The sequence below is a fragment of the Drosophila sulfurigaster genome, chromosome 3 (genome assembly GCF_023558435.1).
Source record: "Drosophila sulfurigaster albostrigata strain 15112-1811.04 chromosome 3, ASM2355843v2, whole genome shotgun sequence".
NCBI lineage: Eukaryota > Metazoa > Arthropoda > Insecta > Diptera > Drosophilidae > Drosophila > Drosophila sulfurigaster.
In genome coordinates this window covers 45,467,101-45,490,813 of record NC_084883.1, presented here as the reverse complement: position 1 = coordinate 45,490,813, position 23,713 = coordinate 45,467,101, and the positions used below count along the sequence as shown (strand labels likewise).

At 41.8% G+C, this 23,713-nt stretch overlaps 4 protein-coding genes across 12 annotated transcripts in view; 2 read left to right on the top strand and 2 right to left on the bottom strand.

Annotated features, from left to right (window-relative positions):
- Window positions 1-1,479: 1,479 nt before the first annotated feature.
- Window positions 1,480-6,788, bottom strand: LOC133843237 (uncharacterized). Of its 2 annotated transcripts, none has more exons than XM_062276681.1 (3): window positions 6,653-6,788; window positions 3,293-4,133; window positions 1,480-3,249 (listed from the first exon to the last, which is right to left on the bottom strand). In XM_062276681.1, exons 1-3 carry the CDS (start codon window positions 6,766-6,768, stop codon window positions 1,903-1,905), a joined length of 2,304 nt encoding a protein of 767 aa, XP_062132665.1. In that variant the 5' UTR covers window positions 6,769-6,788; the 3' UTR covers window positions 1,480-1,902. The 2 variants fall into 2 exon arrangements, with proteins under 2 accessions (XP_062132665.1, XP_062132666.1); XM_062276682.1 differs by having other exon boundaries at window positions 1,480-3,234.
- LOC133843241 (innexin inx5) lies at window positions 4,634-6,590 on the top strand. The gene is made up of 2 exons (XM_062276695.1): window positions 4,634-5,404; window positions 5,470-6,590. Exons 1-2 carry the CDS (start codon window positions 4,769-4,771, stop codon window positions 5,998-6,000), a joined length of 1,167 nt encoding a protein of 388 aa, XP_062132679.1. The 5' UTR covers window positions 4,634-4,768; the 3' UTR covers window positions 6,001-6,590.
- Window positions 6,789-7,407: 619 nt separating the features above from the next.
- Window positions 7,408-16,952, top strand: LOC133843234 (serine protease nudel). Its single transcript, XM_062276677.1, is given in 16 exon segments — window positions 7,408-7,730; window positions 8,187-8,324; window positions 8,384-8,867; window positions 8,869-10,208; window positions 10,271-11,331; window positions 11,386-11,874; window positions 11,934-12,267; window positions 12,327-13,731; window positions 13,784-13,953; window positions 14,016-14,129; window positions 14,190-14,961; window positions 15,017-15,208; window positions 15,265-15,734; window positions 15,793-16,084; window positions 16,141-16,248; window positions 16,304-16,952. Coding segments are annotated over 16 exon segments (7,938 nt in total). The 5' UTR covers window positions 7,408-7,711; the 3' UTR covers window positions 16,854-16,952.
- Window positions 16,953-19,092: 2,140 nt separating this feature from the next.
- Window positions 19,093-23,713, bottom strand: part of LOC133843238 (calcium uniporter protein, mitochondrial) — a 55,067-nt gene continuing 50,446 nt past the window's right edge. For all 8 annotated transcript variants that reach the window (XM_062276687.1, XM_062276686.1, XM_062276685.1 and 5 more), the window contains 5 exons: window positions 20,615-20,846; window positions 20,446-20,551; window positions 20,278-20,379; window positions 20,014-20,217; window positions 19,093-19,951 (listed from right to left, as the gene is read on the bottom strand). In XM_062276687.1, the coding sequence (XP_062132671.1) occupies window positions 19,697-19,951; window positions 20,014-20,217; window positions 20,278-20,379; window positions 20,446-20,551; window positions 20,615-20,846 (899 nt within the window). In that variant the 3' untranslated portion in view covers window positions 19,093-19,696. The remainder of the gene's footprint in view (window positions 19,952-20,013; window positions 20,218-20,277; window positions 20,380-20,445; window positions 20,552-20,614; window positions 20,847-23,713) is intronic.

Sequence of the window (23,713 nt, the reverse complement as noted above, 5' to 3'; positions counted from 1 at the left end):
AGAGAGAGAGAGTGAGAGAGAGAGCGCGACAGAAAGGGAGAGCGCATAAAGAGGCAATTTTGTAGGGAGAAAAAAGCGAGCGCCTTTTTTGTTGTTCTTGTGTTGGGCCCTAGACAACCGAGCGTTGCGTTGAGTGAGGTAGGAAATTTATTGCTGTTATCAGCCCCTCACACACACACACACACACAAGCAAAGGCAAAAACAAACAGTTGGAAGGGAAAATCGGGCAATGGCAAATGAAGAATACGAAACTGGGTCAATTCCCAGCAACCGCCCACAGAAGAGCTCCAAACAAAACTTTCAGCTGCCATTTCGTAATGCATTCCTCTGCAATTACCGAAAACAAAAAAGAACTGTGAACAAATAATGCAAACTCATTAATTACTCGTTAATTATTTGGAGTTTGGAGAACTGAATGCGCCGGACTACGCGAGTTGTAATTGCAGCCGAATTTCACAAATGCAAGAGATGCAATCGAAGAGTTCAGGGATTTTATTAATAGACATGTGTTGGAGGACTTCTCTTTGATGATTCGCTTTTAAGGCAGCTGCTATCTATTTATTACAAGAACTTACATAGATTTTGATGTCTTATCTAACTGAAATTAATTTACGACTGTTATGATTAAATATGGGTTGGCATTTAATGTCAAGTTCTAATGAAAGATAATGATAGTGATAGATAGCATGTTATAAATTATAATTTTTAATTCAAATTTCATCAAGTTCAACTTTATTTGACTTAGATAAGTTTGGTTGTCAAATATACTTTATTTTAAATATCTTGTAAATACAATCGTAAATATTGTTGCTAAAAATATGGTTTATTTTAAATATGTTGTAAATATACTATCATATAAAATATGCATAATTTGAATTTTTGAAGTATTCAAAAATGAGCAATCGCTATAAAGCTTGGGACTCAACTACATTAAATAGAAATAAATAAAAATTCACTTAATCTCAACCTGTCTACGGTTAGTGAACTAATCATCGTATTGCTAGGAGCTTGGAATTTTCTTTTAACTATTCATTTTTTTTGTAACTAACAAACACATACTTATCTCGAAGTTTATATGTTAATATAATTTATAAGGTTATTCCGAATAATAATTAAAATTTATAAAGAAATCTATTCAAACTATTTTGAATCCATTCTTAAATGTCTAAATATATCTTTAATATACCTTACTACTATACAAAGATATAATGTAGTTATACGGACTGATGTCTAGTTATAACAAAATAAGTCTAGCAAAACTAAGTGCTTACAAAAAAAATCTTTTCCTTGTAGCTTTATTATTTACAGCATTAATTTATTACTCAAATTTAGTATACCTAAAATTATCTTTAGAACGTTTTAATTTGCATTTCATATTTCTAACAGATCGACAATATTTTATCTTAATAAAGAGCTGGAATATATATTTTTCCATTGAAGCAGAGAATGAACAGATTATTGTATAATCAATTGAAAAACTTGTTTGATTTGAATTACAAACAACATGATTTTATTTATTGATTTCGAAATATCTTATGTCAGTAGTATTTTTCCTTTTTTTTGATTTTGTTTTTTTTTTTTGTTGTGATTTTTTACAGTTTTTTTCTCTTTTCTAGCATTTAGGTTGATGTGGTACAATGGGGTTTACTTAAAAGGATTATAGCAGACAGCAGTGTGTATGGATGGGTATTGAGGAAGGGTATTTGACGATGAATCGAATGCGTTATATTCATAGCAAAGTTTGCTCTGCATTTGTCGCTGACTCTGGAAACGCAGCGAACAATACCGAAAACTGAACGCGAATTTAACATGATTATTTCGTGGCCTGGACTATTTGATTATACGTGACTTTCTTAATCCTACGTACGTCTCCTGTACATCATTTTTTGAGACTGTGTGTGGTTATGTGTGTGTTGACTTGACAGCAGAGAGAAGTGCAGACGGCGGAACGTTGCCTTTGCCTAATCGCTTAATGGCAATCTTGGCAACACCCTTCTGACACTCCGCCGAGCCACCCATGAGCACCATGAACAGTCCATTGTGGGCTACGGTATTCCAGACGCGTTCAATGAATCCATCCAGCTTGGCTGCTGTGCGCTCTGCGCTCTCCAGCATAAAATCCTTCTCGGGCACCAACAAATTGGCAATTGTCAGCGCATTCTCCAGCGCAATTTCATTGACTTTGCGCACCGCTTCCTTGGGACTCGACACCTCATGCACATGCACCGCATTGTTTGCATCCTTGGGCACCGCCTCCTCGGCCAATTGTATCACCTTCTTGAGACGCGGCTGCAGATCTCCAACGGTCACGATTGCCGTGCGTTTGTCCCGCTTCGCGGCGTGTGCATAAAGATTGTTGTTTAACCCATCGCCACAGGTTGCTCGCAGAATGTCTGTGATGCGTTTGCGTTGGATGAGAATTTCGTCGCCGAACTCGATGCTGTTGGCGAGCTTCATTTTGACCAGCTTGAGCGTGGCACGCGAATCCTCAATGGAATCGTGACCATCCTCGTTCTCCTGAATGCTCTCGTGCAGAAACGTCTTGGCCAAATGCTTCAGCTTGCTCTTGCGCTTGCGCACACCCGAAATGTTGAAGCACACACTCGTGTCGATCACATACGGATGCATCATGCGCATCGCATTCAAATCGGAGTTCAGCGATTGTCCCACCAAAATGGCATCCGGTGGCAACAACGCTGACACCTCACGCTGCACTTCCGTCAGCTTCTTCGTCACCGACTGCATAATCTCGGCCGTTATGCCCGAGTATTGGGTGAGATAGTCGGTGATGCGATTCACGGGGCGCACCAGCGTCTCGTAGACCGTCTCGTATTTCTCGTCCACAATGGAAATTCGCGTCAATTCATTCGCTCCGGTCACAGTGCGACACATCTCACAATCGACACCAAACATGGGACTGCGATCCGTCACTGGAGCATACGATTTCTTGGTAAACACATAAGACTTGAAGCGGGCTTGCAGTTCGCCTTGCAGCGGTATTGGATAACCTTCGTCGACCATTTGCAGGGCGGACAGCAGCAGCTTGGTGCGCGGAAACTTGTCATCTGGATGCAGTTGTGGTGCTTCTGTAGGTTTCTCGGGGCTGGGCGGCGTCTTCTCCATGGGGAAAATAGCCTTAACAAACAGCGTGGGATCTTTGTTCAGCTCCACGGCGGTCTCCAGCGAACCATGTTCGTTGATGAGCTTCTGAGCCTGCACAGTGGTCAGAGGAATCTGCAAGAGCGCAAGCTGTATAAGCGTATAAAGTGAAGTACTTTATCCCTCGACTCACCTGGGCTATTGTGTCGATAATGGGGCCCTCTTCCTGCGGTGGCATCACCATTTCCAGCTTTGTTTCGAATATGCGATTCGTTGCCGCAAACAAACTCTCGTTGGAGAGATAGTGGAAGAGCGACAAACCCTCCAGTATTAACACGACACTGTGTGACAAACTGTTGAACTTATCTGCACTGCACCAACGATCTGGAGCACAGGGACTCTTCTTGCCCGTGAGCGCAGTCATTAGCAGATGCTGTATGTCCGCCAGAAAGATGGGTGTGCGCTCGTCCTGCGGTATCTCCAGGTGTGCCCGTCTGCCTGTGTCTCGTAAAGTGAGGGCGGGCACACTTTCCAGCTCACGTTTGCGTCGTCGCAGCTCTGTGGACAGGGATTTGTACTGCTCCTGGGTGATGAGGGTGGCATCGACAGTGTCCAGCGTCGTGTTGTTACCGTCGCCGCCAGCTGAGTTGCGACTGCGTTTCAATTCCGGCTCATCGGAGGAGCGTGCCTCACCAGCATCGGCAGCAGCAGCAGCCGCGGCTTCTGTTGTCTCACTGCTGCTGTCTGCCATGATGGTTAAACGATTTCGCGGTTTTCGCTTGCTGCACACTGTGATAAAACCGTCATCATCCTCCGGCTGATCCCGCTTGCCATTGTCTTTGTTGTTATCGTCGTCGTCGTTGTCGATCTCGCGCCGTTTTTGCTGCACTTCGTCAACTGCTTCTTGTATGCGTTCTCTGTCGTTCATCTGTATTAAATTCGCCAAAGCGGCAAGTTTTTCCTTTTTCTTCTCAGTGCGCTCTTGCTGCTTCGATGATAGCTGCTCTTTCATCTTCATTCGCTTGCTGTTTAAACTTTGCAATTAAATGCAAATCGAAAAGAAAAATATAAATACACGTGAGTTTTGTGGAACCGTCGATGGCTTGTTGTGTATGTATGTGTTTGTGCACACGCACGTGTAGTCGCACTAACACTTGCGTGATTACGCTGAAGCAAACTGTCTGATATAAAATTGAACAGCTGATTGCAAGCAACAGCTGACATCAACGCTGTCATAGACTGACTGATATACAAAAAACTTTTAAAAAAAAATTTAAGTACATAATAAATAATGCTTCCTAATTTAATACAATTTAATTACTAAAATGTTGATTAAGGTAAAGTTTATCTTTATGAGCTAGTTCCGTTAGTTGTAACGTTTTCCAACACTACTTCGTTTCTGTTAAAAGCTGAATGCTATTTCACCGGAATTAACATTTTTATGTTGGACATTAACAGTTGTCGCACGCTAACAGAAACGAAATACGTTAATACTAACGGTGTGACCAGCAACATCCCTTTTCTAGTATATGTCAACCGCAACTAGCGGTCACGCTGGCTTTAACCGTTAGAATTCCGCGTGTTTCAAGAAATTTGCAAGTTTTGCGCAGCAGCCGCAAAAGTAAAATTCATTTTTGTAAAAAGTGTAGTGAATATTTCCAAATAAAAAATGTATACAGCTGTTAAGCCGCTGTCAAAGTACTTGCAACTGAAGTCGGTGCGCATTTACGACGGCATTTTCACGCTGCACGCCAAATGCACTTGTGCCATTTTGTTGGCTTTCACTTTTCTGCTCTCATCGAAGCAATACTTTGGTGATCCTGTGGTCTGCATATCTGGCATACCACAAAAGGACTTTGTTGTATCGCATTGTTGGACCATGGGCATGTATATCATGGACTACGAAGACGGTCCATCCGTAGCAAATCTGACCAAAGAAATCCAATATGGCTACAGCAGGCAGTATTACAATCAGTCGCTGGAGAAGAATCTACTAAACAATGTGCTGGGATTGAAGAATGAAAACGGACGTGAACGCATCTTTCTACGCTACTATCAGTGGGTTGTGCCCGTATTGCTGCTGCAGTCGTTCATCTTCTACCTACCGGCATTTCTCTGGAAGAAATGGGAGGGCGGACGACTCAAGAATCTCTGTGCCAATCTCGAGGATACACTGACTTTGACGGAGAAAACAAACAAGCATCTGAGCCGCTTGGCTTTTTACTTCTCTCAGGATCACAAGGAATCCCACTTGCACTACTTTGTCTGCTACACCTTCTGTGAAGTTCTGAATTTCATCATTAGCGTAAGATGAATTTCTGTTTCAGATTTAGATTTTTAATCTATACTTAATAATATCTCCCTCTTTAGATTTGCAACATAAAGCTGCTGAATGTGTTTCTGGTCGACTTCTGGTCACATTACATCAAGGCCGTGGCTGCTGTGCCCGCCTACAACTGGGATGAATGGAATCGCATCACCACACGCATCTTTCCCAAGATTGCCAAATGCCAGATCCTGAAGTTTGGCGGCAGCGGCAGCTTAGAGTACCATGATAATCTCTGTCTGTTGCCGCTAAACACATTGAACGAGAAGATCTTTGTCTTCTTGTGGTTTTGGTTCATTTTGATGGCTTTTCTGGCTGCTCTCAAGCTCATCTATCGCTCCGTCTACATCTGCAATCGTGGTCTACGTCTCCAAGTGCTGCGCGCCCAAACTCGTTTCATGTCGAAGGCTACTATATGGCATGCTGTGAGCGGCTTTAGCTGTGGCGATTGGTTCTTCCTGATGCGCGTGAGCAGTAATATCAGTCCAGAGCACTTCGGTCAATTGATGCGCATGGTGTGCGGCAAGCGTTCTGGCATTGAAAAGTCTGGCTCGCATAATATTGACACCTCTTGAATTGGTTGTTACTCTCTTAATTCTAGACGTAATCACAAGCTGTCCTTATAGAAGGTAAACCTTCTTTATTACTATTTACTTAAGGTACTGAACTCGCGTATTTTTTGTTTTGTAAGTCTTTCGATATGGCATTATTATCGAGTTCCACTCTTAACTTTACTTGAAATTGAAAACAGAGCGAAGTCTGGAATAAATTACTTTTCTTTTCAATGAACACATGAAATTCAATCTCGGCTATCGTTTGTTTCGATAGTAATATAATGTACATATAAGAAGATTAATTCTCTAACTTTAAATTTAAATTGAAAAAAACATACATTATTTTTCTGAAGATAATCTTCAAAACTATTATCACCAATTTTTGTCTTAACTTTTCTTGAAATTAAAAACGCATATCGAAGACTAAGGAATTACATAATTTTCGTTTCAATCAACATAAAGTTAATGTCATTAATTTCAAATTTCTGCTTAAAATTGAATATAAAACTAAAAACTACAAAGGAATGAAACCATTTTTCATATATTTGTAACATGATGCCAACTATTATTATTTATATTTTAACTAAATATAATCTAAAATGAAACCTAGATTGCAAGTTACGTCTTTATACTGTCTGAAATTGGTATGATCTTTACGGGAAGTGTTACTCACCATTCGTTCTGACTCTGCTGGGGATATAGAATTGTTCCGCACATTTTGCTCACCCGTTGTGTGAGGTGAACTAGTCGCTGTAGTTGATAAAGCAGACACTTTACTGAATTTTGCATCAATTTTTTGTGGAAGATTTCTGCAGAATGCATCTCCATTTAGTTGTTGATCTGATCGATTCGCTGATTTTGTTACTTACATTAGATCTGATAATAAAATTTTGATAAAAGTTCGAACTGTTTCCACTGAAGTTTGCATGGAGGTTTTTTTTTAGTTTTTTTTGTTTTGTTTTTTCTATTAAAGGGTATATTTATACGCGTATCTGTTTTTTGTAGATCTTTAACTAAATAAAAAAGAAAAATATTTTTTGTTGTACGCTTTTAGTGTACGGAATTTGTAAAATGACGATTGAAAAACGAATTTGTGACACAAGTCAAGGCTTGCTTGGCAATCCAATTGATGAGTTGGTAATTTTATCACCTCGAACCATAAAGTTGAACGGTTGCTGATTGCTGGTTGGTGGGTGGTTGGTTCGTTGCTCTTGGTTGCAATTCCCTTCAACTTGCACTCTTTGTGTTCTTCGATTTTGCTTGTCGATTTCTGCTGTGCTCGCAATTTCCTGCACGAATTTTCATTAACCAAAAAATTGTTAAGTACAAAGCACAGCACAAAATGCACCACGGAACTGGGTCGTCATCGGGTGTGATCCACTTTCCGAAAGCTTTAAAAGCGCGTCCAGTGCCGATCAACAATTCAGTTGCCGGTGGAACGCGCCGAAGATATTCTCGTGGTCTCGTGGAATCGTAATCGTCGTGATATTCGTTGTGTTGTGTTTTGAATTGGATAATATTGGATTACCAAGCAGCAGTTAATGCTGATTCTTTTTATTTGGTGTATTTTTTTTGAGTGCTTGTTAATGTGCAGTTGATTCGGTTCTATTGTAATCTGATGCTCCTTTTTGGACTTTATAAAAATTGTATAATTAATTGAACAAGAGAAAGTGCATTAATCTCGTTTATTAACCGTGTAAAGTGATGAAACAAAACGGAAATTAAATACAACATGAAGCTAAACATAGATGGTGGGTTAAGTTATCATTCAGTAACAATTTATTAATTACTTAAATGTTGGAATACATTTGAATATCAACTAAAACACTTATGAAATTAAATTAAAGAAAATGTGAAAATTTGAACAATTTCATGTGCCACATAATCGACTTGAATTTGGTTTCAGTTTTTTTTTTTTGCTCAACTTGGCAATTTTAATGACATCAGCAATTCAATAAATTGCGAAAGAACTGGCTAAAAAAAATAAGCGAAAAAAATGAATTCAAGTTATTTTTTTTTATAAAAAAAAAACTGTTAAACTATGTTAAGTTAAAAACTTGTAAACATAAAATAATGCAGAGCCAAGCAGAAAACTGCTTTGAACCTCCTACAAGAAGTGAAGTTTAAGCAAGTAACAAGTCGAAGCTTGAATACTCTTCTTTCTCCACTTGATTAACGCATTGAGCCTTGACCTTGACATTCCCCAGAGTTGGAGGCAACGCGTCTGCTGCGTCATCCTCGCCGTTGTCGTCTGCCCTGCGCCCGCATCCTGATCATCTCCACATTGGTGCTGGTGGCGCTCTTCATCTCACTGATCTACCATGGAATAGTGGTGGAGCGAATGGGTGAGTTCGTCTTAGATATCTTCACATTCCTTACTATAATTTCTTTCTGTATTTGGTAGATCGCCTGCATCAAATAACGATGCTGAATGAAAAACACGCTGAGAAACTGCAACCCATCGAGGAAGAAGCCTTCATAATACGTCCACAATCGCAACCCTTTCACATTCCGCTAAAGAAAGCCGATCTCGCTGGTGCCACCAAGAGCGAGGAGCAATCGTTGCGACTTAAGCATTTGCGTTTCAAGTTTCGACTAAAGCATAAGCTGCGACCACGTCGCAGTCTCCGCTCCTTGGACATGATTGATCCGCTCCAGCTGGAGGCCAACATGCAGCACATTTACACAAAGTTACGGAATAAGCGTGCCAAAGCTGCGTTGAGTCAGCTGGAGAAAGATTATATGCGCTGCAAGAAACAAACTCAAGAGGATTGCATGAGCGCCTTTATGCGCATGTATCAAATGGCCAACGAGATCAACGAAAAGCTTGGAAAGATGCGAGAAATGATCAAAGGACACATCGATTCCGGCAGCGATGAACAGCAAGAGTTTGAACCTTTTTGTGCCGGCAAAGAAAACACGCACCACAGAGGCTCAAATTCCCGAGGCAACAACTCCAATTGCCAATGACAGCACAACGAGTGGCATTACTACCATAGAAACAACATTAAAACCGTTGCGTGTGAAGATAAAACCAGCTCAAATTAGCTGGATTATCGATGGTCACGGGCACGACGAACAGGATGCATATGCGGAGAATACGCCACGAGTGTTGGCCACCACTGAGCACATTAATCTCACAACTCTGGAGCTCACAACTGTGGCGAGCACAACTGTAGAGCAGAGCAGCACCTCGAGCGACGACAGCAACAAGTCTACAATTAGCATTTCGGGAGAGACCAGCACAACGAGCAGTGACAACATCAACTCTACTGTGACCACTGTGAGCAGCATTGTGCACACCACCGAACAACCCGATCAGGATCACTTTTTTGATAACGTTACCTGGATTTTGGATCACTTTGATAAGCCCAAAGAGATTGTGCTGACCACGGAGAGTGCGAAACAGCAAGAAGCTACAACAGAAACTTTTAATATTTCGACTTTTTATGAAGATGAACAACAAGCTGCCAGCAGTCCGGCTGCTGTAATAATTAAGTCCGAGTTGCTGCCCACGACGAAGCCGCCAATGTTGACAACAGCTGCGGTGGAAGCGGTGACAAGTACAACAGCTGCACAGCAAGTAGAGCAAGCAACTACGCTCAGTTCTGCGTTGACTACCTCTACCACACTTGCTACAACGACAACTCCGCTGATTACCTCAACTTCAACTGCCTCTTTACTCGATGTGGCCACAACAACCATTGCTATTGAAGCAGCCAATCACACTCTTCATCCCACCAAGCAAAAACCACTGAAATATAGCTGGATTATCGATGGCGCCGACGATAGCAGCGAACTTAACGAAACCAGCACAACACTACCACAAACAACAACTCAATTACCACATGCTGAAACTACAACGGAGTCTGCTCGTGCTGAGTTGCATCCTCTGGATAATCCCAGCAGCATTGAGAACATGCTCGACAGTTTTGAGCGTCATGAAGCAGAAAAGCCGCTGATCAGAGTGATCAACGAGACTTCAACTGCAGCACCCAAGAGTACGACACCAAACGACGATGATGAGCAGCCAATCAATGTGCTGCATCTCAATGAAACCAGCAACTTGACGAACGTCTACGATCGCTCTCACTGGCTGCAACAGTTTAAGGAACAGGCAGCCGCCGCAGAGGACGAGTTAATCGACACCTTTGGTAGCGAGCTGGATGCCAAGAGTCTGGAGCAACTGGGACCCAAGTTGAACCCCATTAACGGGAAGGCAACGAGTGGTAAGTCATTGTCAAACTTACCTCAATCAATATTATTAATGCTTATGTTCAATTCCTTCCAGCTGGCGATGCACAGCTCATCACAATGTGTGCGCACATGGCGCGCAAGATGCGACAAAAGGCTGCGCTTGGCGAAACAGAGACTTTCACAGCCTCGCCCAGTGTGCAGTTTACCAGTCGCGGTCCAGGCGGATTTCCTGTGTCGGGTGAGACAATGAAAGCCTCGGCACAGTTCATGTTCAATCCCAACTTTGGCATGCCCAGCATACCAGTTTGTTTCTACATGACGCCCGCCAATTTCCGCATGCCCATGTGGTCGCCAACGCCCTCGTTTATGGGCATGCAGGGCGGCCACTTTGGTGGCTCCTCGAATGCAGCCGGCGGCATCTTCTTTGTGCCACAGCAGCAATTCGGACCCACTGGCAACTTCTTTGGCGGCAGCGCTGGCACAGCGGGCGGTGCACAGAATCAGCTGCCCAACATCTTCTCGAAGAATGCCTCACCCCAAAAACAGGGGAATGGACAGCAGCAAGTCTACTGCACCTACATGCAGAATCAACAGGCTCAACAGAGTCAAGCGCAGAGCACTCCCATCCAAAGCAATCTGTCGCCAAGCAGTCAGTCTGGCTTCTCTAATGCCAACTTCAAGATGCGACATGCCAATCAAACTGGAGCTGGAACACATCAGAGTCAGATTGTCTACGCCTCTTATGTGGGCGTGCCGCAGCAATCGCAAGAGTTGCGCAGTTGCCCCGATGCGGATCAGGTTGCCTGCTATGCGAATAAGGAATGCATTGCTGCCACGAATTGGTGCAACAATGTTGTGGACTGCTCGGATGGCAGTGATGAGTCTGCGTGCACTTGTGCTGATCGTTTAGATGAGGATCGACTTTGCGATGGCTACGAGGATTGTCCCATGGGCGAGGATGAGTTGGGCTGTTTTGGCTGCGAGGCTTTGGCGCATTCCTGCTACGAGAACGCAGAGGATTATGCGCGACACAATCGATCGACGCTTTCGATGTGCTACAGTCGCGTGGAGCGCTGTGATGGCTTTCGGAACTGCTTCAATGGACGCGATGAGATGCACTGCAACATGCTGGTCACCGATGTCACGCATCACATGGTGAGCAGCGCTTTTGTTAGCTCTACTTCCCTACTAACATTTTATCTTCTTTAGTCTCATGCTGCATCTGCTTCGGAGGGTTATCTGTATCGCAAACATCGCGGCGAATGGTATCCAGTGTGCAACAATGGCGACAAGTGGGCAACAGCGGCCTGCGAGCAGGAAGAACATATGCAATCAACTGTTGATCTTAGTTTCAGACAGCTAACGTTGCCAGGTCCATTCATTGAGCCGTCGTTGCATGCTGGCATGCATCTGTCACAGGGCTGTCATGGACGCAACGATCACGACACGTTGGTGGATCATGTGGCCTATGTCAAGTGTCCGCCACCGCAGTGTGGACTGCCAAGCAAGCAGCCAGCGAAGCCGATCAAACGCTCGAAAAGAACAGTCTTTGAAGATGACGATGAAGCAGACACGGACACAGACAAAGGTCGAATTGTGGGTGGCAGCTATGCAAGTCCAATGCAGTGGCCTTTCGTCGTGGCAATTTATCGCGATGGCAAGTTCCATTGTGGCGGCACAATCTACACTGAGCGTTGGGTAAACTAACAGATCTTTTAATTAACTGAATTTATTTAATAATATCAACTTTCTTGCAGATCATCAGCGCTGCGCATTGCGTTATCAACTTTGTGAAGTATCATTATGAGGTGCGCGCTGGTCTCTTGCGTCGTACAAGCTACTCGCCGGCTACACAAATCCAACCCGTCTCCCATGTGGTAGTGCATCAGCTCTACGAGCGCAGAAGCATGCGCAACGATCTCTCGCTGTTACGAGTTGCAACTCCACTGCAGTTCAATCGCTGGGTCAAGCCCATTTGTCTGCCGGATGTGGGACGCACAACATTTGGCGATGACTGGATTTGGGGACCCGAGGAACACACACTCTGCACAACTGTGGGTTGGGGCGCCATACGAGAAAAGGGACCAAGCAGTGAGTATTATCATCTACCCATTTCCAATACTCTTTTTAACTTCTTTTCATTCCTTTAGGTGATCCCCTGCGTCAAGTGATTTTGCCCATACGCAAACGCTGTCCGGATCCAGAGGATCAGGCCTCTGAGGATGTTTGTGCCGGTGATCCAGATGGTGGCCGCGATGCCTGTCAAGGCGATTCAGGTGGCCCGCTTTTCTGCCGCAGTGTCAACAATACAGATGAATGGTATTTGGCTGGAGTTGTTAGTCATGGCAATGGCTGTGCACGACCCAAGGAATTTGGCGTCTACACGCGTGTTGCTCTCTATCTGGATTGGCTTGAGTTGGCGGTGACACCGCGACTACTGCCTGCTAAACAACCAGTGCAACTGTGTCCAGGATTCACGTGTGTTTGGGGCGGCAAGCGTTGCATACCCCAGAGACAACGTTGCGACCGTCGAGTGGATTGCCTAGGTGGCGAGGATGAAGTCGGTTGTGCGTATAACTTTATTCCCGATATGGTGGGCAGTAGCAAGCAGAATATTAGTACCACCACAGAGAGTGATTATTATCCGTTGGCAAAGCAGCAAGCGACTGACATGCAATCACAACAGCCGCTGAATAAACAGCGACAGGATGTGTCTATTGAAGCTCAGGATTTAATGGCAGAGATTGAAAATTCGCCACAGAATGAAACAACAGCGACAGCAACGCCACCTGAAAGTGTCATTACCACAACAATTACGGAGCAAAATCCAATATTAAGTGAAGAGGAGACAAGTACGCAATTTGAGATGACAACAACGACAACTTTGCATACAACGCTACCTGCAGACGAGGCAATCACATTAACAAGCACAACAACAGACACCACAACAACATCGAACTCAGCAACATCTGCGACAACAACAGCAGCAGCAGCAACTGTATCAACTTTGGCACCAACTAGGTCAACAACTTGGCCAACTTCAACAGAGGATTTCATGAGACTCACCGACTTAATTACTCAATTTCTGGAGGAGTCGACGACAACGGCAGCCATTGCCGAGGATTTGACAACCCCATCGCTGCCTGTCATCACAACTGATGCGCCCAGTTTGTCCACAACAACTGCAAAAGAGGCCACAACAGATTTAGCAACAGCAAGCACTGAGTTGGAGACGAGATCTATTGCAAGTGTCAGTTCAACTGACGGCGATACAACGCCAGTTGATACAGAGTCAACAACTGAAGACATAACTGAAGATTCCACTACGACGCAATCTAACACAACAATCAAAGAGTTCACTTCGACGAAGGAGTTGACTACCACACAGGCAACGAAAGAGTTAACTACAACACAGTCAACTACTCAATCTACATCAACAACTGAAGCGCCAACTACAACAGCTTCATCCATCAAGAGTAGCAGCTCAACGACAACCATAAAGCCTAACAAAGTAGTTCCAAAGACGCAGCTGCCGAATAAGTTTGTTTGTCAAAGGTAAGCTAACAGCAGACACCCTTGACAGCAATTAATCTTATATATTTCTCAGAATGCCTCAAATTGTGGATCTGCAACATCGCTGTGATCGCAAAGTCGACTGTGAAGATGGCACCGATGAACTGGACTGCACCTGTCGTGACTATTTGAAGGGCAGCCTCAGTGTGCTCGTCTGCGACGGCAAAGCCGACTGTGAGGATTTAAGCGATGAGCAGAATTGTGGTAAGCAAACCACAAAAATTTCACTGCAACACTTTTTCAACTAAAGTTATATGCAACCACAGGCAGTTGTCAGGATAATGAGTTCCATTGTGCGCTCTCCAAGAGCTGTCTGCCGCTGGCCAAGCGTTGTGACAATGTAGTGGACTGCACGTTCAAAGAGGATGAAAAGGATTGCTGTACGTATGCCTAAAAACCGTACTCTGTACTCTTAATCAATGTCTCATATCGATTTGCAGTTGCTTTGACCAATGGCCACGACGTGCACTACGATGCCCATCAGCAGCCCAAGTTCAGCAACGTTGGCATCTTCTCAAAGAATGCGCATGGCCTCTGGCGTGTTGTCTGTGCCCACGAGACGGGCTTCCATCAGCATCAGGCTGAAACAGCGGACTCTGTGTGCGCTCTCTTGGGTTTCCATGGCGCTCATTACTTTAACAGCACGGAATTTGTCAGCCAGAAGGAGATGCACCCCATTACACCGGAACTGTCGAAGAAATCGCAACTTCGCTCTGAGCTGCGCACTCACTTGAATGATAATTTGCACTTTTCCAGCGCGGAATTGCAGCGAGTGCTGCCCAGGCAGGATAAGGATGCAATTCACTCGGAAAAGTGCCTGGGCATCTATGTGGAGTGCAATGCTCGCTCCAATACAACGAAGCCCATTAAAACATTCAGTGCTGGGCAGGCGGTGAAGCAACAACCAACAGAAAATGTGCCAGCATTGCTGCCCACCATTGAAACTCACAACAAACCCAATGTGCACTTTAAGCCCCAACTGCCAGCACAGATGGTCAACAAGAAGGATGAGATCATGGATCGTCTGGACATTTTGATCAAGAGCAAAAAGAACAAGACGTTGCTAGTGCAGGATCAATTGCATGAAGCTATCGAGGAGCTCCATTGGCCTTGGTTAGCAGACGTCTATGCAAATGGCGAATTGTGGTGTCTCGGCGTGCTGTTGGACAAGCACTGGCTGCTGGTGCACGACAGTTGTCTCTCAGGCATTAGGTAAGCATTAGAATTTGTATATTCCTTACATTCTAATGTGCTTTATTTATTGCAGCTTTGACACGTACTACATTAGCGTCTTGTTGGGTGGCGGCAAGACGCGACGCTCTTTGCACCGCAGCAGTCATGAGCAGATTCGTCGTGTTGATTGCTTTGAGGCTGTGCCCAAGTCCAATGTGTTACTGTATCATTTGGAGCAGCCTGCTAGATTCACGCATCACGTGTTGCCCAGCTTTTTGCCAGACACGTAAGTAACTAGAAACTCCCTTTGACTGGCATTCTAAAAACATTCTCTTTATTCAGCTCAAATCAGCAGGATTATGCAATTGAAGAATGTATCAGCGTGCTGCACGACGATCTTTCGGGGCGCATCAAAACGGTGGCCATTTCCAAATCAAACAACCAGACAGACTGCAGTTCTTGTTATCAACTGCAGGAACAGCGTCCATCTGGCAATTTAATGCGTTTGCTTAATCTTAGCGCCGAGGATATGGCTTCCATATCGGATGAACTTGATCTTGTGAGCGGTGTAGCTGCTAGAGAGATGCCTTCGCTTACAAAATTCACCAGCTGTACGCAGTTTGGCCAGAAGAATTATAGCGACACTGAAATTCAACCCACCGATCAGGGTGTACTTGTCTGTCGTCATGCCGACACGGGATGGTTCCCTTCTGCGCTCTTTAGCTATAACAATACGAATTGTTACAGCTTCAAAGCACCTTTTGGCATTAGAACACTGGAACAGTCATACAAAACTCTGCAAGATATTATAGGTATACAATTTGATGTGCTTTAAATTACTTTTAGTTACTAAATTATGACTTCTTTCAGATCAACCGCATTGCAACAATGTGCAATCATTACCACCTTGTGCCACACATCGTTGTCCTCTGGGCACCTGTTTGCCACAGTCAGCGTTATGCGATGGGCGCAGTGATTGCCACGATAACAGTGACGAAGAGGAGTCGAAATGTCGACAGCTGAAGCAGCGCTGTGGTCCGGGTGAAATGAAATGCCGCACAAGTAACAAGTGTGTGCCAAAGAGCAAGTTCTGTGACCATGTGCCAGACTGCGAGGATATGACCGATGAACCCACCATTTGCAGCTGCTTTACCTATCTACAGTGAGCTACCATTTATATACAATTTACTTACCGATCTAATAAGTTGTTCCTTTCAGAGCCACGGATCCATCAAAGATTTGCGATGGCAAGCGCAACTGCTGGGACAAAAGCGATGAGAGTTCGGCGCTCTGCGACTGCACCCCAGATCACTTTCCATGCAGCTCGTAAGTGCACTACAAGAATAGCCAGTGTCGTCGCTATAACTCGTATCATTTACAGTTCTCCCGGAGATTGCATTCCGCGTGATTTTGTGTGCGACAAGCAACCCGATTGTCCCAATGGCGAAGATGAACGCTATTGTTTTGGCATTGAACATCCGCTACAGGATCAGCCAATGGATTACTTTTCGGGATACAATCAGGCAGTGTCACAGTATGGTCAGGTCATTGAGCAATCCTATGGCATTTGGCACACCAAATGCTTCCCCAAGAGCACACCGCCCAGCAATGCCGAAGTGCGTAGCATATGCGAAAAGCTCGGCTACAATCCGCATCGTCAGCCCAGCTATAGACTCATAGACGATGCTGCCAACGAAGCTGTGCATACTTATGAGTGGGCCGATAGGCGAGGACGCAGCTTCAGCAATGACACCTTGGTGGGCAAGTATCGGGCCTCTACGAAGGCGCAGATCGTCAGCAAATTCTCGCCGCTGCAACTTAATGAGCGACTCACCCTCTTCCTCAAACCCAGTCGACCCATTGCGGAGCTGGTCAGATGGAACTCGACGGACTCGAGTCGCTGCTTCAGGCTGGAGATTCGCTGTGCCTGAAAGGTATTCGAACTTTTCTAATTTTCCTAATTGTTGTTTTTTCCTTTTTGTACGTTTTAGTAGCAAAATAAAAAACAAGATTCCATTTTTATAATTAAATATTAACCTTTTTATTTTTTATTATTTATATTTATTTTTTATCAGTTTCTAGTTGTTGCGTAATTTTTGTTTTTGTTAATTTTTTTTAGAATCGTTTTGTTAATTTGTTAAGCCGGGTTTTTTTTTGGAATTTACGTTTAATAAACAAATTTCTTGTTTTATAAATGTAAAAAATCGCATGTTATATCCATTCGGTTTACTTATTAAATCGTTTTCTTTAGTCAAAATTCAAACAATTAATACTTAAAGCACTAATTATAATTGTTTTTTTTGTTTTGTTTTGTTGTTATATTTGGTTTTAGTATAAATTCGTTAAAAAGATTTAAGTTTGGTTGGTTTTGAAAAAAAGGTACTTGAGAATTATGAATGTATATATATCTTAAGAGCAGTTAAACACCATTTCATATGGGGATTAGTCCAGTATAGCGGTGCATTACAAGTAAGTTTAACAATAGTTTTAGGGTTTAATTATAAATATTTAACGAGCATAAGGTTATAATTATCCAAAAACTTTTAAAGAAGGCTGGGTAGAAAGTGTTTTTAAATTGAATATGCTTGCAGAAAGTATTGAATATTATTTAAACGTGACCATTTCTTGTTTGTTAACTTTTATCCAATTACTATAGCGTTACTACAAAAAAAAAGTTCTGCAAACATATTGAATCTTCGGCAGACCGATGATAGCTAATTTAGTTGTTCTAAAATATTTTGTTTATAAGTCTTTGGCGTTGATTACAACAATAAATACGAATGTATGTATGTATATATAAGTATGTATAATTAATATAATTTTGTAGGTAGGTATAAACATAAATGATTAATGATTATAGGGAACTTTAGTTAAATACTTTGTAAGTTATTTAGTTAAGTTTTGTTGATTTTGAAGTAGGGTAGTTTTCTTGTTTCTCGTACAAAAACAATGTTTACTTTTTAATTTCAAATTGAATCACAAATTTTTTCAAAATGTTTCTTTTTTTAGAGTGTATGATAAATGCTTAGAACTAGTTTTAGTGTTTTGTTATTTAGATGTTTTCGTTTTGTTCTTTGGTTATACATACATAAGTGTATTTAAAATGTGCAATTTGTTTAAAATCTATGCTAGAGTGTGTGCGACTTTTAAGCATCGTAGTGATTGATTTGTTGCTAGGGCTTTTGGATTTATCGTACATAGAGTTGATAGTTGAGATAGATCGATAGATCAGTATAGATAGTTAGATAGAGGCATAAAGTTTTCAAACACAACCACTTTTTGCGATTCTAATTCCAGTGAAGGTTTAATCAAAGCGTTAAACAGTTAAACAGTGTCCTGGCTTATACTAAACTATAATTAAGCTAAACCTTTTTCATCTTGTTGCCTTCTTGCAAAACAATTTGTAATCTTAAATATCTTTTACGTTGTCATGAAACACAGCAGTTTATTATATTTACACATCCAACTACCAAATTAGTTACTGTTACTAATGTTATGGCAACATTTTAAATGCTGTTTGTTTTTTGTTTAGGAATTTCGTAAACTTTACTAACTACATTTATGTATGTTTGTATGTACTGTATGAGTGTGTGTGTTAATTGTTGGTTAAAATTCTTAATGGAATAGTTGGTGCGTTTTTATTTACAATTTGTTATTTGTATCTAGTTAGTTAATATGTATATATATTTTGTATATGTTATGCTAAGTAAGTATATTAAAGCTTAGGAAGTTAGTAGATTTTCTCTGCATGATTTCACGTCTCGTCTCAGTTAAGTATAGAGGTGGTTAAGTAAATGACAATCTAGTGTCACTCTAATTATTTTTGTTTGCTTTTGGTTTGCAATACTCTTAAAATTTTCAGCGTTATTCAACAATATATAATTTGCTTACAGCCTAAAAATATGCAGTACTTTTTTGGCAAATTGTGTTATCAACTTCAGCCCAAAAGTATGCTACAAATCTGGCTGTACATGACCGGAATTTTGATGCCTTACCTTAGGAGGTAAGCCGGAAATTCGAATGCCCATTTCAAACCAATAAAAGTAAAGTTGGTAAGTACTCAAAAAATTTTAAGAGTTTTCATTACAACACAAAGAAGATACTGAGTATGATTTTTAGAATGAATCCGAATCGATGCGATAGGTAAAAATAATAATTATACATCCAATATCATCAATAAATAATTCATATATTTCACTAGAACTTTGCACGTAACACACAAAATGAGTTTTTGAGCTTTTACAAACAAATATTTTTGACTAAATAAATAACTAAATAATAATGATAATAATAAAATAAGAATTAAGCAAATACCCGTGTCGGCAATCCAAGTGCGTCGTCAATTGTTGGTTGTGCCGATTAGGAATACATATTAAACATAAAATTATACATAACTAAACATTCGGTTAAACAAAAAAGGATTGCAGTACCATAAAGTAAACGCACACACAGTTATTGGCAAAACATATTTAGATTCATTTATCGACATAACTATCAATACAAACTATGAAAACGTTGACTACAATTTTGATCACTGTACTTTTTTGTGCGATAAACATTGGCTCAGCGAAAAGTTAATAGTTGCATTCACTGATTGACTGACTGATTGATTGGTTGATTGATAGGGCGAGCGAGAGCGCGAGTGTTTAAATGTAGATTTGAGTTTCATTTTCTATATAATAGGCGGCTATATGCTTACATCATTTCTCTTCTTCTACCCTTTACGTATAGTCGCATAACTGTTTGCTACGCGCGGTCTAGAAGGAAGGGGATCTTAAGTACTTTTCACTTGGCTCTTGACCGACGACGAGTTGCTCTCATCGGTGGGCGGTGTGTCCAATTGGGTGCGCACCAAATGGGCCGGCAGTTCCATGTTGATAGGATCATTGAGGCGTCTCAGATTATACTCCAACTCTGCAGTTCGGCGCTTCAGACGATTGTAGTTCTCTACATCGAACTGCTGCTTTTTGGCATTCCGATAAATGCTCAGTGTGTACTCACGATTATACACATTCTCCATGATGTATTCCTAAAAAAGTTGAACACAATTTAAGTGAATATTCTAGGAAAGATTCGATGGTGATTACTCACGCGCTTGGTTACACAATAGTAGGCGTACATGGCCATTGTGGTGCCATAGGTGACGAAATAGGTCACAGGTTCCATAATATCCCAAGAGTATTCCCACCAAGTCAGACGCGCCAAAATGCCAAATTGCACCGACATCAGACCCAGACCCATCCAAGTCATCATGTTGGTGCGTCGCTCAGCCCGCTTGGCAAGCTCCATTTTTTTCTATCAAATAAGAAGAGAAACATTAGCATAGAGTTGTCTTTTATTTTATTGCTAACTCACCTCCTCAAGTGGCTCTAGTTCATAGCGTAGACTCTCCAGTTCCTTGGCCAATTGATTACTCTTTTCCAGCTGATATTCACCCACATTGAAAGCCTCGTACAGCTGTTGTTTGATTGTTTAAAGTGATCAAATATTTGACAATTGATTGTAATTGATTGCCACACTCACTTGTCCTATGATCTTGCGCACATCGCTCATTTTATCAACCGTCTCCATGGTGATCTTCTCACGTTGCGGTGGCTGCACGCCAAGTGTCCGATTGTTGATTTGTATGCTGTTGATTGATCAATTGATTGATGAGTGTTCTGTCATTTGATGGGTTGTTTGGTTAGCTTACCTAAACTCATCATCCAGCAGTCTCTCAATGGTGCAGGAGGAGGCAATACGCACGCCATGCTTGTTGATGATGGCAGCCCGATCGATGCCGCGATCCTCCTCTCTTAGCATGGCCAAAAGATGGCCCACGGTGTGGGAGATGGGCTTGAGGGCAAACTGGCATAGCTCATTTCGACTGGGCAGGCGAATTGTCAATTGGGGCATGCCATTCACATACTCCAGTAAAACATCATCTGCGAGAAGGCAAGAATGAAGAATTATTATAAGAGATAGATATCGCTAACCTAGCCCAACAGTTTTTATGATTATTTACAACTGTGCCACATTGCGTTGCAGCATTTCTTTATACTAAATACGAGTTTATTATTTATAATTGCGGCGCAAAAGAGCAGCAGCAGTAGCAGCTACTCAAGGTTGTTGAATGCAGTTAGCTGTTCGCATTGCTTGCTCAGCCATAACGCCAGGGCGTCGATAGAAGGCAGCAAAAGACTATAGAGAGGGGAGAAGAGAGGAGGAGCTGAGATGCCCTCTCTCTCAAGCTCTAACTAACGCTTGTTCAGTGCATGTGGCAAAGATTGGAACTTGCAACAAATGTGCGGATGACACACAAATGACAGGCTGAACAATTCAATTAGCTGCTGCTCAGCTCAGCAATTCGACTTGAATTTTACGCACAAACACCGTACACATAAAAAAGAAAAACAAATTTATAAAACAGTTTTTTCTTTTCTTTGGTTTTTTCGTGCTGCAAAGTTTTCACTTTGTCGCATGTGTGGGGAGGCATCTCAAGTAGCACAGCATGGAAGAAAAAAACAATGCTTACACTCGCAAGTTGCATACACTCCACCATATAGTAAATACACAACAACAATACACACATTTCGATGTACATGCAACACGCCAAGTGACCAACGAAGCAAGTAACCAAACACCCGGCAACACCCCCTTCGCCCACCCCATAAGTAAGCTTTGCCAGCTTCTAATGAAGATTTGCCTCGACTTAATCGCATTTACTGGGTCTCAGTCGCATCTCAAGTTGCCTATTGATGACTGTTGTTGTTGTTGCTGTTGTTGCTGTTGCTTTGCGGCGCCACTGAAATGTGGGTAACCAGTCGTGTTGTTGCTGCAGTTGTTGTTGTTGTTGGTTGGCTAACTGCTAACTGAAGTCTATAGCTGTTGTTGTGATTATTATTTTCATGCACTTTGATTTTTTTGGGATTTTAAACACAATTTTATATGTACACTCGTATGTTTTATGTTTTCTTTTTCTTCTACTACTCTACTCCACTCTACTTTGCTCTCGTTGCCGTTGCTGTTGCTGTTGCCGTTTGCGGCTTCTTCTCCTTTTATTATTGATAGTTTGAGACTTTTTTGTGTTAATTTTTACTCAGTTAACTTTCTGATTTTCGCGCTTGCAGACGTGTGTGTCTCGGTCTTGTTGGTCTTCTTCCACCAGAGGTTCTTCTCCTCTGCATTCGATTCGACTGCCCAAAAAGTGTGTGTTGCTATCGTGCGTTTGTGTTATTTTGTGCCTGCTGCTGCTTGCTGTACGTGGCAAGCAGCTATAAAAACCGAAAATGCTATAAAGTGATATAAGAAACCTTAACTTAACTTGACTTAACTTAACTCAACTTAACTAACTAAATAAAGCTCAGTAAACGATAGTAAAATAACCGGTCAAAGAAGAGTTCTATGAACTTTTGCGTTTTGCCGCGTCAAACTGTGTTTATACACCGCATGCCACATGCCACTTGCCACATTGAGACAATTTTATGTGGCACTCACACACACATACACAAACAAGTGACTGATAAGATTGTTCTTAAAGACACAAATAAGTTTCATTTTGCACAAAACTGTGGGCGATGGCCAAAGGCAAAACAATTCGTCTGTTGATAAGCAAAAAACCACAGGATACATGCATGATACATGACACACACACACACACAGGCAGGATATATGTACAACATATGCTGTGTCATATGTTGTGGAGTATAATACTAGATGTATGCATGTGTGTATAGCATGTTATATAGGTAGTTAGTAAAACCGCAGACAACAAACGTGCAAACATTGATTAAATTCCTGTTACTGAATACGAGCAGCAGCAACTCGCTTCGTGTTTTCTCTTTCTATTTTCCTGCTGTGCTGAATATTCATTCCCTGCCAACTTTGCTCTCTCATCAAAACTTAATAGTCAGTTTCCGCACACTAAAGCATGAGGTTGAGGTTAACAAGTGTCACACACACACACATAGAAATGAAATTGCATAGGTGTGTGTGTGTGTCTCGTCCTCAAAATGAGGTCAACGTGTTGCAAATGTTGGTGTGGCAGCAAAGCGGAAATGCAAGCGGCAATCAGCCTACAAATTTATAACAGTCAACCAAATGCTGCGACTCCGCGCCGGATTGTGTGTGTATGTGTGTGTAGACAGAGTGTATGTGCGGGGGGGTGGTGTGCTTGCAATTAACGCTTATTTAAATTTACTACGCCACGTTCAAAGAGCAGGGCAAGGACAAATAAGCCGCCGCCGGCAAGTTTTGCATGCGATTTCGCTAGGTCAGCTGGCACTCTGAATGTCCTGCATTCACTTTGTTAATTGAATTGCCAACTGGCATTCATTTGCTTTGCACTTAGTGCTTAATTACGACCGATTAGTCGTAGGCCTAGCAAATTGAGTTGATGGAGATATATACATTATTGAAATGGAAACTACTCAATGGAATACTTGAGTTTAAGACAGAGATATTTATAAATAACTTATTTTATTTTGACATATAAATAGGTGCCTCAACATATTCTAGAAATAAAATTAATAATAATAAAATAGTAGTTCTTTAATACAGTTTAAAAAAAAAACTATTTACAGATTACAACTTATTGACATATTATATTAAAAGAACAGAAACTCCTAGACTTGTTCTTCAAATAAAATTAATAATAATAGAGGCTCTTCAGAATAGTATAAAAAAATACTATTTATTGAATACAACTCAGTATTTTTGACATATTAAAAAAGTATCAATTCATAAACTAATTCTTCACATAAAATTAATTTAACCTCGCCTTCTAAATTGAAATAGAGATTCTACATTATAG

Excerpts from the sequence above, each read along its gene's own strand:
- LOC133843241 (XM_062276695.1), top strand. The coding sequence starts at position 4,769 with ATGTATACAGCTGTTAAGCCGCTGTCAAAGTACTTGCAACTGAAGTCG. Across the intron at positions 5,405-5,469 it reads TTCTGAATTTCATCATTAGC|ATTTGCAACATAAAGCTGCT; the intron begins GTAAGATGAATT and ends CTCCCTCTTTAG.
- LOC133843237 (XM_062276681.1), bottom strand. The coding sequence starts at position 6,768 with ATGCAAAATTCAGTAAAGTGTCTGCTTTATCAACTACAGCGACTAGTT. Across the intron at positions 4,134-6,652 it reads CAGCAGAGTCAGAACGAATG|TTTAAACAGCAAGCGAATGA; the intron begins GTGAGTAACACT and ends TTAATTGCAAAG. Across the intron at positions 3,250-3,292 it reads TTATCGACACAATAGCCCAG|CTTGCGCTCTTGCAGATTCC; the intron begins GTGAGTCGAGGG and ends ACGCTTATACAG.